This window comes from Papio anubis, chromosome 7, assembly GCF_008728515.1.
Source record: "Papio anubis isolate 15944 chromosome 7, Panubis1.0, whole genome shotgun sequence".
In the NCBI taxonomy this organism is placed as follows: domain Eukaryota; kingdom Metazoa; phylum Chordata; class Mammalia; order Primates; family Cercopithecidae; genus Papio; species Papio anubis.
Window position 1 is genome coordinate 39882258 of NC_044982.1, and position 18172 is coordinate 39900429.

The following is an 18172-nucleotide window of genomic DNA, read 5'->3' on the forward strand; positions in this document are numbered from 1 at the left end:
GTGCAATAAAAATCAGTTTTTACTAGTATCAGGACACAGTTGGAGAAACTGGTTCTTTTACCAAAGCTTTGACTGGAATGGCATGCTTTCTTTTAAGGAATCAAATGACATACAGAGCCAATAAAAACCCCCTGGGAAAACTGGTCTCATACTTTGCTTGCACAGTCCCTGTACAGTGTTCCTGACCTGTGGTCATTAAAGAATGTCACTTTCTGACAGGCCCAGTAATTCTGAGTTATCTTGGGACCTCAAGAGGACAGGAACTTACCCAACTCATTGGTATCTGAGGGTAGAAACTCATTGCTGGGCTCAGCTTTAAGAAAGTCTTGTCTGAGATTCTTTATCAAACAGAGTTCCATCAAAGCCAATTTTAAAGCCTATGTGAAAAATAATTATTCTTGCTGCACTTTACACAAATAATTAGGCCAAGTATAATAAAGTAGATCATTTTCACCATGATTTGTCTTTAGTAAAAATAGGAGACTGGAGAGAGAAAAATTATGTGTCAAGAACTATGGGACATCTGTTATTAAATTCTAGTCTCATTAGTTGTTTTTGATTTTTTTTCCTGCAATTTAGAGTATCGCTGCTTATTCCTGTGAACCAATCAGTTATCTCTGGCTGTAGCTCAGAAGAAACAAGAGTAATGGGTAATGTAAAAATCTGAATCAGTATCCTAATTCTGGGCATGTATTGGAATCAACCACTAACTTCAGAATATCAGCTTGGTTCCAACAACTGTCCAATTCATGGAAACCCTTCTTATTTAGTTTACTTGGGATAATTTTGCTTATTTAGCTTAACTCTTGTGGAATATATTACTGTTGTACACTATGTGTAGGAATGCAGAATAAGCTTACTTAATGTTCTCTTATATTGAACACTTGTGAATTTTCCAGTTATCACCTTTTGTTGGCCCTTGACATACTGATGCTTTCTGACGTCACTCCTTTTTACCCTGAATACAAGGGACCCTAATAGTCAGGCAGGAATATCATTGCCGCTCTTCAGCCTGAAGAAGTTTGTGCCTCTACAACCCTTAGGATTAAGGGTTGCCTTATAAAAGGGAGGGGGGAAATATGTCACACGCATTTGAACCAGAATGACTCCATCTTGAATAGGAAAGGTAAAATAAGGCCAAGACCTAGTGGGCTGCACTCCCAGGAGTTAAGGCACTCCTATAGGATAAGCTAGGAGGTTGGCAGAAGATACACTGTACATGTACTACTATTTCATGTACTTATTATTCTCTGCATGTCTCATAATTTTAGTTGAAAACTAGACCTGTTATGTAATATACTATAGCAACTCTGGATGCTGATTCTTCTCCTCCTCACCAGGGCTTTTTGTTGTTGTTTGCTTGTTTATTTGTTTACTGAATTGGTGATGCTATCTTAGTTAAGTCTGTTTGTACCCACTGTGAAGCTTCTGATATCATTTCTCAGAGAGCTCAGTCTAGGCACTCACACAGTTACTTAGGGATGACTGTCTGTTTTAGTAGGGCTCTCTTTATCTTTTTCTTTCCTTGATCTCTCTGTTAAGCTATCTGCCTTTTTTTGTTTTTCTACCACACTGGTTTGCTAGACTCCACAACGTTTTGGCTGACTTTTTGCACTATTGTTTTAAACAATGCCCTGGGACATAAACTGCCCCATAGTCGAATCCAATTTAACTCAAAAGAGATAGTTTTTCAGTTCAAATTTTGAGGTTGTTCTGACCCCAAGAGGACTCTTTTCAGTCAACTCTTTCTGAGACTCTTTCTGGTCAACTAGCTGGTTTAGCCTCATTTATAGATTGGTTATATACCTCCTTGGAATTGCTCATCTACCACCAAAATCTCCATTGTGTTAGAGGGTGTCCTTAGCCTTGAACTCCCCAACATTCTCTTTCAAATAAGGTCAGTTCCTTTGGGAAGATAATTGGAACAAACTGTTCTTATGAACTGCCTCTCTTTCTGAACAAAATCTCTGGGCCACTGTTCAAAGTGCTGTGTAGGTATGATAGACTATGGTCTTCTATACTCAACTCTCCTGTTGTGGATGTTCTGTTCTATGAGAAAACTGAATTAAGGGTGACTGGGGCTCCAGTATTCTAATACTGTTGAATCTGGGCTATAGCTTCCATCCTATGGAGAAGGGGTGCTGAGTAGAGCAAGGAAGTCCTGACCTCTTGGCTCCACCCATCAGAAATATAGCCACTGCAAATCAGAACTGAAGTGATGAGAAATGACAAAGGCCTGTTCACCTTAGCGACATATCATATCCCTTACTCGGGTGCTTAGGGGAGAGAAAGCCTCATACTCTAGGTCACACAGGCCCCATGAAGCTTCCATCAAGCTGACTATGAAGAAGGAATGGATCAGGTTGTGGTTAAAGTGCCACAGACTCCGTTTTACCTGATGTTTAGTGGATTTACTTTAATACATTTTTTTTTTCTCATTTGCTGTTGGCCCTTGAAACAATATACAGATACTTTAAGTAGATTTTCTTTATAATTTTCATCAGTAATGCTGTTTCATCGGAGAATGAGTTCCTAGAGTTCCTCATGCACAATTTGTAGAAGTGGATCCAGTGACAACCTAATTTTTAAAAGTATCTTATATATCAATTATGTTAAAAATATAGAGAGAATTTAAAAGTAAAAATGTATAGAACAAGAGAGAAAATATTTATGGTAAAATAAAAATATATAAAGAAAATGTACCATTTAATAGAACAAAACAAAAATAGGATGACTAAAAATAATTTTAAAAGAAAGTTGGACATGGTGGCTCATGCCTGTAATCCCAGCACTTTTGGAAGGCAAGGCAGAAGCTTGAATGCAGGAGTTTGAGACCAGTACAGTGAGACCCTCTGTCTATAAAAAACAAATAACTTTTTATTTTGATATAATTATGGATTCTCATCTAGATAGAAAAGCCCTTCAACATCTTTTCTCCAAATGTAACAACCGCAGTACAATATCACAAACAAGAAAGAGTATAATGCAATCCACCAATTGTATTTAGATTACACCAATTTTACATTTATTCATTTGTGTGTATTTACTTCTATGCAATTTTATTATGTACATATGTATATATGTGTGATCAACACCACAGTAAGACACAGAACACTTCCATCATACATATCCCTTGTAAAACACTTTTATACGCATAACAACTTTTCTTCCTATTTCTCCTCCCTAAACCTCTGACACTATTTTCCATGTGCAGAATTTTGGCATTTCAAAAACATTAGATATAAATGCAGTAATACAATATACAACTTTTTTTTTTTTTTTTTTTTTTGAGACAGAGTCTTACTCTGTCACCCAGGCTGGAGCACAGTGGTGCAGTCCCAGCTCACTGCAACCTCAACTTCCGCCTTCCAGTTTCAAGTGACTCTCCTGCCTCAGCTTCTCGAGTAGCTGGGACTACTGGGGTGCACCACCATGCCCAACTAATTTTTATATTTTTAGTAGAGACAAAGTTTCATCATGTTGGCCAGGCTGGTCTCAAACTCCTGACATCAAGTGGTCCGCCCACCTTGTCCTCTCAAATTGTTGGGATTTCAGGCGTGAGCTTTTTCATCTAGCATGTCCCTGAGATCCAACAATAGTTCATTCTTTTCCCTTTTGATCACACAATAGTATTCCACAGTATGGATGTAATGACAGTCTGTTTAATCACTCACCCACTAAAAGATATTTTAGTATTAATAGTGTCTAGTTTTGCTTACCTACCACCAAAATCTCCAGTGTGTTAGAAGGTGCCCTCAGGCTTGAGCTCCCCCACATTCTCTTTCAAATAAGGTAAATTCCTTTGAGAATATCATTGGAACAAACCAATGGCTAATGGTCATTGGAACAAACCAATGCCTAAAGATATTGAAGAACTTTTCATGTTCTTATTTGCTATCTGTATATCCTCTTCAATGAAATCTCTTCATGTATTTTGCCCATATTCTAATTAAATATATTGGTACTGCTAAGTTTGAGAGTTCTTTATAAATCATAGTTAGAAGCCCTTTGTTGGATATGCAATTTGCAAATAATTTCTCCCAGTGTGTTGAGAAGGAGTCTCATTCTGTTGCCCAGGCTGGAGTGCAGTGATGCCATTTTGGCTCACTGCAACCTCTGCCATCTGGGTTCAGGCAATTCTCCTGCTTCAGCCTCCAGAGTAGCTGGGATTACAGGCATCCACCACCATGACTGGGTAGTTTTTGTATTTTTAGTAGAGAAAAGTTTCACCATGTTGGCCAGGCTGGTCTCGAACTCCTGACCTCAGGTAATCCACCTGCCTTGGCCTTCCAAAGTGTTGGGATTACAGGAGTGTGCCACTGCGCCCGGCCTGCAGTTTTTGTTTTCATTCTTTCACAGAGCAAAATTTTTATATGTTGATGAGCTCCAGTTTGTGAAACTTATATTGCATGAACCGTGCTTTTTGTGTTGAGTCTAAGGCCTCTTCGTCTAGCCCCACGTCCTAAAGATTTTTGCTTTTTTTTTCTTCTGACAATTTTACAGTTTTATATTAAAGTCTACCATGTATTTTGAATTAATTTTGTAAAAAAGCATGAGGCGTAGACTGAGATTCTTTTTTTTCCTTGTCTGTTGATTTCCAATTGTTCCAGCACCATTTGTTGAAGTCTATTCTCCACTGAACTGCTTTTGCATCTTTATTAAAAACAAATTGAATATATTTGTATAAGCCTACTATAGGTTCTCTATTCTGTTTCATTGATTTATGTTTTTATTTCTCTGCCAATACTATACCATCTTGAATACTGTAGATACAGAATGAAACTTCCATTGGGTAGAGTTATTCTTTCCACTTTATTCTTTCCAAAAATTTGTCTTAGCTGTTCTAGGTTTTGTGTTTTTTCATATACTTTTAGAATAAATTTATACAATTTTATAGCCACAAAACACTTGCCGGGATTTTGATAGGTATAGCATTAAATTTACAGTTCAATTAGGGGAGAAGTGACATCATTACTATGTTGAATTTTTCAATATGTGAACACAGAATGTGTCTTTATTCAAGTGTCCTTTTATTTATTTATTGTTTGGCAGTTTTTGCTTAAGGATAACATATGTGTGCTTGTAAGTTTGTATCTAGATATTTTCTTTTCTTTTGAACAATTGTAAATGGTGTTATTTTAAATTTCAGTTTCCAAATGTTTGTTTATAGTATATAGAAATCCAATTGAGTTATTTTCCTTTTTGTGTTTATCTTATATGCCACAAAGCAGCTAAAATTACTTATTCTTATAGTAATATTTTCCTATGCAGATAATTGAGTGGTTTGCAAACAGGGAGTTTTATTTCTTACTTTCTAATCTATGTGCTTTTAGCACATATTCTTGCCTTATTGTGCTACCTAGCATTTCTAGTACTATGTTGAATAAAAGTAGTGAGAGAAGATATTATTGCTTTGTTTCCAATTTTTGAAGGAAAACATTCTTTCACCATCTCTGTTATCTATAGGTTTTCTCTAGATGCTCTTAATCAAGTTAAGGTCCCATCTAGTCCTAGTTTGCTGAGAGTTCTTATTATGAATGGGTTTTGAATTTTATCAAAAGCTATTTTTGCATCAATTAATATGATCCTTTGATTTTTCATCTTCAGCTCATTGACATGGTAGATTAGATTTATTGTTTTTCTACTACTGAAGTAGTTTTCTGTATATTTCAAATAAATCTCAAATGGTCACGGCACTTAATTCTTTTTATACATTGTTGGATTTAATTGATAATACTTTATTGAGGATTTTAGTTTGTAAGAGATATTGGTTTTCCATTTTCTTTGTTTGCACTGTCTTTCTCTGTTTTTGGTACTGATGTTATACTAGACTTATGAAAAGTATTTCCTCATTTTTTATCTTTTGGAGGAGATTGAGTAAAATTGACGATAATTCTTTCTTAAATATTTGGTAGAATTCTCCAGCGAAACCAAAAAGAAAGTCCTGAGGCTTTCTTTTTCAGGAAATTTTTCATTATGAATTTAAGTTATTTAATGGCTTTTATACCATGTAGATTGTCCATTTCATTTTGGTTTTAGAAGTTTGTGATTTTCGAGGAATTGGTCCATTTCTGCCAAGTTGTACAATTTACGGTCATGAAGTTTTTAACATTATTACCTAATTATTCTTTTAATGAATAGAAGATCTGTAGTAATACTCCTTGTTTCATTCATGACATTGGTGATTGGGCCCTTTCTCCTTTATCTTTGCAATTTAGCAAGAGGTTTACCAATTTCTTTGAGCTTTATAAACAAGCAGATTTTATTTCACTGATTATTGTTTTCCTGTTTTCAATTTTATTTATTTCAATACTTAAATATATTTTGCTCTTCTTTTCTCCTAGTTTCTGGAGGAAAAAACTTAGATTACTGATTTGAGAACTTTCCTCTTCTCTTAATGTCTGCATTGCATATAATTTTTCCTCTCAGCCCTGCTTTCACTGCTTTCCAGATTTTTTGATGTGTTATATTTTCATTTTTCATTTGATTGTGCAAATTTTTAAAATTTCATTTGAGACGTCTTATTTGATTATTTACTAGAGTATATTTTAATTTCCTCTTGCATATATTAGAGCTTTTCCTGATATTTTTCTGCTTTTTTTTTTTTCTGGTTTGGTTCTATTATGGTCAGAGGACATATTCTGCATAATTTCAATTGTTAAGTACTGTTTTGGTTTATGACTAAGGATACGGTTTTCCAAGGTAAATGTTTCATGTGTCCTTGAAAAAAATGTGTGTTGTTTAATTTTAGGTGGAACATTCTGTATATTTCAGTTTTTAGCACACATACTTTTAAGATCGCTGCTTTCCTGGTAGATTGAGCCTTTCACAGTATGGGATGTCGTCTGTCTCCAGAATTTTTCTTGTTCCGAAGTCTACTTGGTCTGATATTAATATAGTCACTAATGCTTTTTAAATTTTATTTATTTACTTATTTTTGAAATGGAGTCTCACTCTGTCACTTAGGCTGGAGTGCAGTGGTGCGATCTCGGCTCACTGCAACCTCCGCCTCCTGGGTTCAAGCAATTCTCCTGTCTCAGCCTCCCGAGTCGCGGGGACCACAGGCATGCGCCACCATGCCCAGCTAATTTCTGTACTTTTAGTAAGGACAGGTTTCACCATGTTGGCCAGGCTGGTCTAGAACTCCTGACCTCAGGTGATCCACCCGCCTCCACCTCCGCAAAGGCTAAGATTACAGGTGTAAGCCACTGTGCCCAGTCCACTCCTGCTTTTTTTTTTAAATTTATTTTCACACATACATCTTTTGCCATCCTTCTGTATCCTATTGCTTACTATCTACTTAGGTCATTGTTTTTGAAATTAGTTTCTTTAGAATGGCATTTATTGGATCATTTTTTAAAAATCTATTCTGTCAAAATCTGTCTTTTAATTGGCATATTTAGGTTATTTATATTTAAGGTAAGTATTAAGACCATAGGCCTTAAGTCTGCATTTTATTATCTATTTTCTGTTTTTGTCTTGTTTCTTTTTCCTGTTTTTATCTGCTTGCTTACTGTGAATCACTTACATACGTTTTAGAATTCTACCTTTATTTATAGCATTTTGAGTATATTGCTTTGTATACTTTTCTTGGTGGTTGTTCTGAGTATTACAATATACATATATAACTTATCACAATCTATCAGTATTGACATTTTATCATTCCAAGTGCAATATAGAAATCTTACCTCCATTTAGGCAACTTTACCCTTCCACATTTTAAATATGATTGTGTTAAGTATGTACATATATGGAGTACCATATTATATAGTATTATAATTGTGATTTTAAAAATTATAAGAAAATACAATCTCTTGTACTGACCCATTCTGCTGTTCTCCCCTTTCTGAAGTTTCAGGCCTTTTTCTATTACTTCCTTTTTCCTTAAAGAATTTATTTATCCATTCTTTCAGAGTGGCTTTCTAGTGACAAATTCTTTTAGTTTTCTCGTTTGAGTATGTCCTTACTCATTCTTGAAGAATAACTTAATTGAATATGGCACTTGTAGTTGACAGTTCTTTTTTCCAGCACTTGAAAAATGTTGTGCCACTTCGGTCTGTTGCCCCTTGTGAGTTTTCTATATTGGTGATAGTATTTCTCAGTTCTATAATTTTCATTTGGTTCCTTTTATAATTTTTATTTATTTGGCAAGATTTTCTTTTTTTTCATTTTTAAAGAGAATTCATAGTTGCTTGTTGAAGCATTTTTATAATAGGTGCTTTAAAATCTTTGTCAGATAATTTCAACACCTGAGTCTTCTTTGTGTCAGTGTCAGTAGACTGTTCTTTTCTCACTCATGCTGTGATTTTCCTTGTTCTTGGTCTGATGACTGATATTTTTATTGTCACCTAGGACATCTGGTGTTTTATATTTGGAATTATTTAATCATTTTTAGCAGATGTCTCCCATGTTGCAATGTAACATGAGGGCCTTATGGACATGTATGTTCAGCTTCTGCAAGGTCTCACTGACACAACTCTGGCAAAAGTGAAGCACTGATTCACACTGTTTAATTGAGGACTGTAAGGTAGAAGTACAGCTCCCCTCTTGGCTCTGCTGAGATCTTTCTAGTGAAAGTTGACATTACCTTGCTCCGCTGTTGATACCAAGTAGGGGCGCATGCTAATACCAAGGGTGGGGGAGAGTAGATGGTTGACTCATATTGTGAGCAGAAGTACCAATAGCCCCACCTTGCTTAGTCTTGTTGATACAGCTGGGGGTAGAGGTTTGCCTGTCTGCCAGGCCTTCCTTACATGGGAAAGGAAAGGTGAAACAGTGGTGACTAGCTCTACTTTGTGCTGCCTTGTTAAGTCTCACTGCTACTGAATGGGGATGGCGGCTCAGCTTATCACTGGACTCCACTGATACTACCCTGCTGGGAAAATTGGAGCACAGCTTGTTTCCACCGGGCTGGTGACAGATCAACTTCTGCTTGGTTTCAACTTTAACATAGCCAGGAAATCAGAGTGACATCTGCTCTGCCGGGTGAAAGATGGAAGAATAGCTCCCTACTCAGCCCTGCTGCCACCACCAGGTGAGGGATTCAGAACTATGCCACTTACTTCTGTGGGATGGCAGGGGGTGATGTGGAGTATCAGCTGCCGGCTTGACTCAACTGAAACTATAAGGGAACTGAATAGTTTTCCCATTGGTGCTTAGCTGTAGTAGGGCAAATATTGCTGAAAAGCCATTCTTGCCTCTTAGGTGAGCCTTGTCCTGGTCTGTTGGCTAAACAGATAGGCTTTTGTAGGGGCATTTTTTGTTTGTGCCATCCGTTGGTGGTTCCAGGTTGAAGGCTTTCTTCAGTATCCTCTCCAGAATATACATGAGATAATAAGGAAACCCAAATAACTCACTGCATGTCATTTCTTAATTCCTGAGGTTCCCAGGTAGTCTGCCTTCTTCTTTCCATCTTTCAGAATCTTTCTTTTCTTTCTTTTTTTTTTGTTTTTTGAGACGTAGTCTCGCTTTGTTGCCCAGGCTGGAGTGCAGTGGTCCCATCTTGGCTCACTGCAAGCTCCACCTCCCAGGTTCATGCCATTCTCCTGCCTCAGCCTCCCGAGTAGCTGGGACTACAGGTGCCCGCCACCATGCCCGGCTAATTTTTTTGTATTTTTAGTAGAGACGGGGTTTCACCATGTTAGCCAGTGTGGTCTTGATCTCCTGACCTCGTGATCCGCCCGCCTCAGCCTCCAAAAGTGCTGGGATTACAAGCGTGAGCCACTGCACCTGGCCCAGAATCTTTCTATGTTTATTTTATAATGCCTAGGCATTTTTAGTAGTAACAAGAAGGATCTGGAAGGAATCAAGCTACTCCATCTTGGCTGGAACTGGAAGTCTCCTCAGCAGGAATACTTTTGAAAAACGACAGAGATATTATGATGTTATCTGGAGCAATCAATACATGAGCCAATAAAACAAAAAAGAAAAACACAGGACCTTTCCTACTATGCTAAAAAAGCACTATAATCAAAACCATACAGGCTGAGAAAAGAATAAATAGATTAATGGAACAGAAGTTCAGGAAAAGACAGACTTATGTATGTTTGTGTCCTAAATTGGAAAATTTAGTATATGATACATGAGGCAATTCAAACCAGTGGGGAAAAAATCGGATTTTTCATTAAGAATTATCCCTCAGGACTTTTCCCATGGGCTGGAAAAACAAAGACACATTTTAAAAATATTATATCAGTTTAGTCATCTCACATATAAATAAAACCTATACTAATATATGTTGCAGATAGATTAAAGAATATTTAAATATATCTATTTAAAATAAATGCATTCAAGATTGTAGTGTAAATCGGCATAACTACTTTAAAAAAGTGAGATTTCATTCAGGAAAGTTGAAGATACATGTTTCTTAATACCCAGGAATTCCACTCTTCAGTATACACTTCAGAGAAACCTATACATGAGTACCAGGATGCTCTTACAATAATATTTATAGCATCACTTTTCATAATTGTCACAAATGGAAACAAGCTAAATATTCAACAGTAGGATGTCTCAGTGATCTGTGGTACATGGTGTATTTTACAATTAAACAAAGACGTTAGTTACAGTCAATAGCATGAATGAATCCTACAAAAAGGGATAAAAAAGCAAGGCACAAAAAAACTGCATACAGTATGATTCAATTCATATGAAGTTCAAAGACAGCAAACATAAATTGTAATGTTTAGGGATGTGTATATAGGTGGTAAAACGGAACAAAAGCAAGGAATTGATAATGATAAAAATCATAATGTAGGCCAGGCGCGGTGGCTCACGCCTGTAATACCAGCACTTTGGGAGGCCGAGACGGGTGAATCACTTGAGGTCAGGAGGTTCGAGACCAGCCTGGCCAACATAGCGAAACCCTGTCTCTACTAAAAATACAAAAATTAGCTGAGTGTGGTGGTGCATGCCTGTAATTCCAGCTACTCGGGAAGCTGAGGCAGGAGAATTGCTTGAACCTGGGAGGCAGAGGTTGTAGTGCACTGAGATCACGCCACTGCACTCAAGCCCGGTTGACAGAGACTCCGTATCAAAAAAAAAAAAAAAAAAATCAGAATAGTGGTTACATCTAGGGTGAAAAAGGGACTTCTGATTGGGCCACGAATTTATTCATTCTTTATATGGCTAAGGGCTAAGAATCCATTCACTGTTTTGAAGTGATTTACTATAATCAATAAATATATGTTTAATTAAAAAAATTTATGAACTAGATAATTTCTGGTGCTAAAAAATTGTGAAAGATTCCCACATCTGCCAAAATGTGATTTATGTTTAATCAGTCATATTATTTTAATAGCAAAAATACATATGCATATTTATTTTATACATGGTATATACTATAGTGTATCAAATTCAAACTCAATTGCTCTGTTTAGACAATTTAAGATTACTCAGATACTACACAACTGAATGAACATTACATCCATATGCTTCACATTCCTTTCAGTCAAAACAAAAATGATTATAATTGATTTTAGCTGAAAATGCTAATGTGCCATCAAATATTAGTGAAATGTTTTAGAAGAGTTTTTCTTTGAGTACTCTGAAAGCAAGATGAATTCCTCATTTTTTTTTAATGCCTCAAGCCTCAAACTCTCTTAAGTTATTTTAGATATAATACCAGTAATCGATGGAAAAATTATGTTACCTATCATCCATGAATCCTGCTTTTTTTTTTTTTTAAAGGAATCTCCTGAGGGATAACTCTTACAACTCTAAAATAAAAAAAGCATGCACAATGAAAAAAACTGATTCCTTTAGGAAAAAAATCACTATTTAAAAATAGGCAACATTCCTGCTAATTAAACTAATTAAAGAATATATTAATACTCTGCCTTTAGGGTAAGTCTTCTTTAAGGCTGCATCTTCAACCCAATTTTAATAACTCATATAACTTTCCTGTGAGATTCCATTCACTGACTAGCATGGCCTCCATTAACTCTCTTGTATGAGGACAAACCTTAATATCAATTACTAGATTGTATTTCTCTTCTGAGTTCCAGGCTGATTTATCCAATGACTTATTGGATATTTGGTAATCTGAGAGGGACCTCAAACTCAGTAAGTCCAAAACATCCTTTTTCCTATTAATAATATTCTGTCTCCAAAACATCCTTTTTAAGTTAACAGCAACACCATCTACTCAATTTCCCAAGCCAGAAATCTGAGTCAATCTTTCCATTTTCCCCTAAACATCCAATAAATTATCAAGTATTGTTGATTCTACTTTCTTAAATAATATTTTTCAAATCTTGTTTTCTTCTCTAGCCTCACTGTCAATGCTTAAGTTCAGGTTCTAATCATTTTGTGTCTACATTCCTGCAACCTGGTCTCCTTCCATCTAGGTAAAACCTCTTCTCTGCTAAAATCATTTTTCTTACTCATCATAGTAAGGCTTTAAAAAAGTACCAAAATGATTATGTTACTTTCTTCCTTAAAAATCACATAAAGGAATCCCATAATTTTCAGGATCAAAACCAAACTTCTTAACATGGGATAAAGGCCTGCTTCCAGCCCTTTATCTTACCAGTCTTTATTTATACCCTATAATCCGGTATCCTATTATTTCATGTTTATGCTTCTGTATAAAACTCCAATTTCCTGGGGGTTACTTCTTGGAAAGACTTTGCTGATTTACTTTTTCCAATGTCCAGGTGTCCCTCCTGTGTATTTCCATAAAACTCTTGGTTTACCTTCATCAGTTAACACATACTTTAATTGTATTATCAGAGAGGGTGCCTTTATAATACATAATTTCAATTCAATATTCTTTACATAAATGTAGCTTAATTATTTATATATTTATTAATTGCTTAAAGTTTCTAGAGTTCAATTTTTGAGTCATTATAAAATGTATTTCAAGAAGTAATATCCTCATGCTTTTCCAACCCTTTAACAACACTTGATATTTTTAGAAGTCATTATTGAATGTCAAAAAAAATCTTTATTCATTTCAATTTCCTCATATGAAAAATGAGAGACCTGGATTAGACCTAAAGTTCCTCCTAGCTAAAATATTTTATGAGTTCACACAAAGTTGGAATAAATTTCTTGAAAAATTTTTTAAAGCTAGAATATTAATTACCACATTAATTTCTGATGTTGACCATACATTAGAACGCTTGGCATACTGAAGTTAATAGTGTATCATATAATGGATCAATGGGCTTACTCGATTTAAAAATAATGCAAACAAATTACAAGATTTTTTTTTTAAAAAAATGTCCCTTGAGGCCAGGTGCAGTGGCTCACCCTTAATCCCAGCACTCTGGGAGGCCGAGGTGGGTGGATCACCTGAGGTCAGGGGTTCAAGACAATCCTGGCCAACTTGGCGAAAACCTGTCTCTACTAAAATAAAATTTAAAAAAAATATTAGCCGGGTGTGGTGGCACGTGCCTATAATTCAAGCTACTCAGGAGGCTGAGGCAGGATAATCACTTGAACCCAGGAGGTTGGAGGTTGCAGTGAGCTGAGATCATAGAATAATTATTTTGAATTGAATTTGAATTTACTGAAAGATTTGAATTTATTGAACTTGATATTGAAAAGTTTAATCAAATCAAGCTTAATGATTTGTTGAGATCTTTACATGTCATTGTTAACATTTAACCAGTATTGTTTATCCTTCATTATTACTATCCAATTATTCAATCTTGCTTTTGAAAAAAACAATACATTATGTTAGGAGATTAATATTCCATAAGACTTAGTAAAATGTTAGAGACAGAAGAATGTCATAATGCTCTAATTTTTAAAGAGTAAGTCAATTTTTCATTACTGTAATGTAAATTTTCAATTGAAATTTGGCATACTGTGTTTTCAAAGAAACCCAGAAAAATATGTACTAAAAGACAGATATTATTTAAAAGTGGTGAAGGCTTATAGGGAAAAGAAATTGCAACAAGATAAAAAGATAACCCATTATGCACACCAATGCTTATATACAGTGTTTTCATACGTAGATTTTTAATGAACTGCACAGGAAAGGGTTCCTTTTTGATTCTCCTAATATTTTAGTCAGAAATTCATTGCAAATAGCAGATAAGTCTGATGGTGATTATCTGATACATATAAATTTTTAATTCAACAACGATAACTTAGAATTAAATAATATTCTAACATAGCCAAAGATCAATGGCATAAAGAAAAAGCAATTCTTCCCCACCCCTCATCAAGATGCTAAGTCTTTGTAGAGGTGAAAAACGCCATACTATACCTTGATTTCTTCTATTTCGTCTGGTACTATCTTGTAGGCTGATATAGTCCCACCCAACCTGAAATTAGAAGAAGAAAATATTCTCAAAACCAGGAATAGTGCTTTAAAAGTATAAAAGATTTCTGCCATTACCATCAGAATGCTACCAATAACTCTCAGTATTCACCCCAACAACCATGGAGGAAAAACAAACATTTTGTGCATACATTTTCCATGTATTAGTTTAAAAAAGGTAGATAATGAATGACTACCAAAGAGAAAATATTGTTGATTTTTATCCATAACTAAACTCCTCTTATTGATGACTTTAATAATGCTGAAACGGTCACTTTTACTGCTGTATTCTGTCACAGCTAACATGCATCAGGAACTGACAGCAAACATGTTTGACTTTTTTAAGAAAGAAATCATAGCTTTTTACTTTTTATAGTAGCTTTAGGTTTACAGAAAAATAGAGCAGAAGAGCATTCACATATTCCCGCCCTCCCTTCTCCATGACTTTGTTTCCCTTGTTATTAACATCTTGCATTAGTGTGGTACATGTGCTACAACTGGTGAACGAACATTGATTTTGCTCCTTTTTTCAAGTAATTTGAACCGGGAGTCAGAGAGATGTGTGTGCCCAGCACTGTTCAAGGGGAAGAGATGAAAATTTGGGAGTTACAGATAATTTAATCCTTAAAGACAGTGATGCCATTATATGTCATATTCACCTGTTTGAAATATTTTTTAGAAAGCAACTAAGCTTCATATAAGATCATGTGCTAGGTATGTATCATATATTATCTAATTTAATCCTTGCAATTCTCTCTATTATAAAAATGGGGAAATTGAGACAGGAACATTCAGTAATTTTTCTTAAGCAACTGAAGGAACTAGCAAATGAATGAGTTGAGATGTACAAAAGTGTAAAATATACACCAGATTTTGAATACTTAGTATGAAAAACAGAATAATTTTAATATATTGACTACATGTTAAAACAACATTTTAGACATATTGGGTTAAATATATTATTAAAGTTAATTTCATCTGTTTCTTTTCACTTTTTAAAATGTGGCTACTTAGAAACTTTAAAATTACATACAGGGTTGTGGCCCCCATTACATCTCTATCAGGTACTCTAGGCTAATACACTCCAAATTACCTAACTGCCTTTGTTCTAATTCAGTGCTTACCAAGGAACCTTCTGATTACTTATCTAAGCTTGTAAGCACCTCAGTAACAAAAAAAGGAGTATCATACGTAAGAGACTTATGTATTACGGACCCTTTAGGATATCTCCTCTCCCAAATGTAAAATAATAAATACCATTCTGGTTTCCATTAAAAAAAAAAATCCAACCAAATGATTTGTATTAAATATGCATTAAAACTCTTTAATATTTATTACCACTTATTCTTACTAAAGAAACTAGTGTTCAAATCTTTTTTTTTTTTTTGAGACAGAGTCTCACTATGTCACCAGGCTGGAGTGCAGCGGCGTGATCTCGGCTCACTGCAACCCCGCCTCCCAGGTTCAAGTGATTCTCCTGCCTCAGCCTCTCGAGTAGCCGGGATTACAGGCACGCGCCACCACGCCAGCTAATTTTTGTATTTTTAGTAGAGACAGGGTTTCACCATGTTGGCCAGGATGGTCTTGATCTCCTGACCTCGTGATGCCACCGCCTCAGCCTCCCAAAGTGCGTATCCAAATCTTGATTTGAGAATTATTTCTTACACTTAAAATACCATGATTAAATGGTGGAAACACAAATGAATTTTAACTTAATTCACTTCATATGAGGTATACCAGTAATGTAACAAACAAGATCATAGTAAGATAGCTATATGATCAAGTGGCTAAATAATGGAGGAAACTTGGAGGAATTCCATATTATGCTGAACATAGAAATGAGAAAGAAGATGAAAGCTGAGGTAAAAACGAGAAAAAATCCCAGAATATAGAAACAATCTAGAAAAAAACTAATAGAAACAAGTGAGACATATACATTATTAAAAATACCTGTTCACTAATAAACCTACTTCAGCCCATCATTTCTTTCCATTACCTGACTATAACCAAAATAAGGAAAACTTTACCTTCTCATTGTTGAAGAAAGAATTCACTCTGGCGTAAAATATAGTTCTATTTTACTCTAGTCAATATATAAAAATAGTATTACATTGGCAGTGATAGTGGTAGTAATAGTTGAAATACTACACATATGTTGAACCACTCTTGCATTCCTGGTATATTCCTAATTGGTCATAGTATATAATCCTTTTAATATGCTGTTGCATTCCGTTTGCTAGTGTTTTCACATCTATATTCACAAGGGATACTGATATGTAATTTTCCTTTCTTGTGATGTGTTAATCTGGCTTTGGTAGCAAAGTAATGCTGGCCTCACAGAATAAGAAAGCATTCTCTCCTCTTATATGTTTCAGAAGAGTTTAGGACAGACTGGTGTTAATTCTTTTGGGTAATTCATTGGTTTCTAAGAATTTGTCCATTTCATCTAAATTATCTAATTTGTTGGCATACAATTGTACATAGTATTCTCTTATAATCCTTTTTATTTCTGTAAGGTCAGTAGTAATGTTCCCACTTTAATTTCTGATTTTAGTGTTTGATCTTCTCAATTTTTCCCTAAGTCAACCTGGCTAACAGTTTGTCAATTTTGACGATCTTTTCTTTTCTTTTCTTTTTCTGAGAGGAGTCTCGCTCTGTTGCCCAGGGTGGAGTGTAGTGGTACGATCTCAGCACTGTAACCACCACCTCCTAGGTTCAAGTGATTCTCCTACCTCAGCCTCCCAAGTAGCTGGGATTACAGGCGCCTGCCACCATGCCTGGCTAATTTTTGCAGTTTTAGTGGAGATGGGGTTTCACCATGTTGTCCAGGTTGGTCTCGAACTCCTGACCTCAGGTGATCCACCAACCTTGGCTTCCCAAAGTGCTGGGGTTACAGGCATGAGCCACAGTGCCTGGCTGGTGATCTTTTCAAAGAAATAAGTTTTGATTTCTGTTACTCCTTGTTGTTTTTTGATTATTTCAACTCTAATCTTTATTGCCTTCTTTTGTTTCCTTACGGCCTTCTAATGTGTTTAGCTATTTTCTTTTATGTTTTCTTCTAGTGAATCATTTTGACTCCCTTTTAATTTCCTTTTGTCTATATCTTTTAGATATTTTCTTTGTGATTATCATGGGGTAGAAATATATTTAACATTCTGAATTTATAACAATCTAGTTTGAATTGATACCAACTTAACTTCAATATCATACAACATCCCTGCTCCTACATAGCTCCATCTGCTAGTCTGGGTTTATTTTCTCTTCTTTTTCTAGTTCATCAAGGTATAAGGTTAAGGTAATTTAAGATGCTTCTACCTTTTTAATGCAATTTCCCCCTGAGCACTGCTTTCACCACATTCCATAAGTTCTCACATGTTGTGTTTTTGTTTTCATTTGCCTCAAGGTATTTTTGAATTATACTTGTGATTTCTTCTTTAAACCACTGGTTATTTAAGAGTTTAATTTCTCCATATTGTAAATTTTCTAACTTCTAATTCTTTTTTTTTGTTTTGGTTGAGTTTTAGATTTATTCTTTTGTGGTCAGAGACCATACTTTGTAAGATTTCAGTCTTTTTAAATGTATTGAGAGGTTTTGTATGTGTGTGTGTGTGTGTGTGTGTGGGCTAATGTTACCATTTATCCTGTAGAATGTTCTATGCCTTCTTTTGTGTATTATCAGCAATTGCAAAATAAAACATGAATACATGTGGCTCTCCTAACTTACTCTATTAAATGTCATAATACATTTCTTACCTTAATATAAGTTCCTTTAATATATTTTCAATTTTACTACTTTTCTGAATGACATGTCATTATAATCAAAATTAATAAATATGTAGATAGTGATTACTGCCATTAAGAAACTATTCCAGAAAAAATGCTTGGTCCATGTTCATTTAA

General features: G+C 35.2%; 1 protein-coding gene across 15 annotated transcripts in view; it reads right to left on the minus strand.

Moving 5' to 3' along the window:
• GPHN (gephyrin) overlaps positions 1-15156 on the minus strand; it is a 429045-nt gene extending 413889 nt beyond the window's left edge. For 3 of the 15 annotated variants that reach the window (XM_021941883.2, XM_031669112.1, XM_031669116.1), the window contains exon 1: positions 14219-15137. In XM_021941883.2, the coding sequence (XP_021797575.2) occupies positions 14219-14353 (135 nt within the window). In that variant the 5' untranslated portion in view covers positions 14354-15137. Of the gene's footprint in view, positions 1-14218 lie in introns of all 15 variants that reach the window. The other 12 variants (XR_004185388.1, XM_031669120.1, XM_031669119.1 and 9 more) reach the window with 10 other exon arrangements.
• Positions 15157-18172: the final 3016 nt, after the last annotated feature.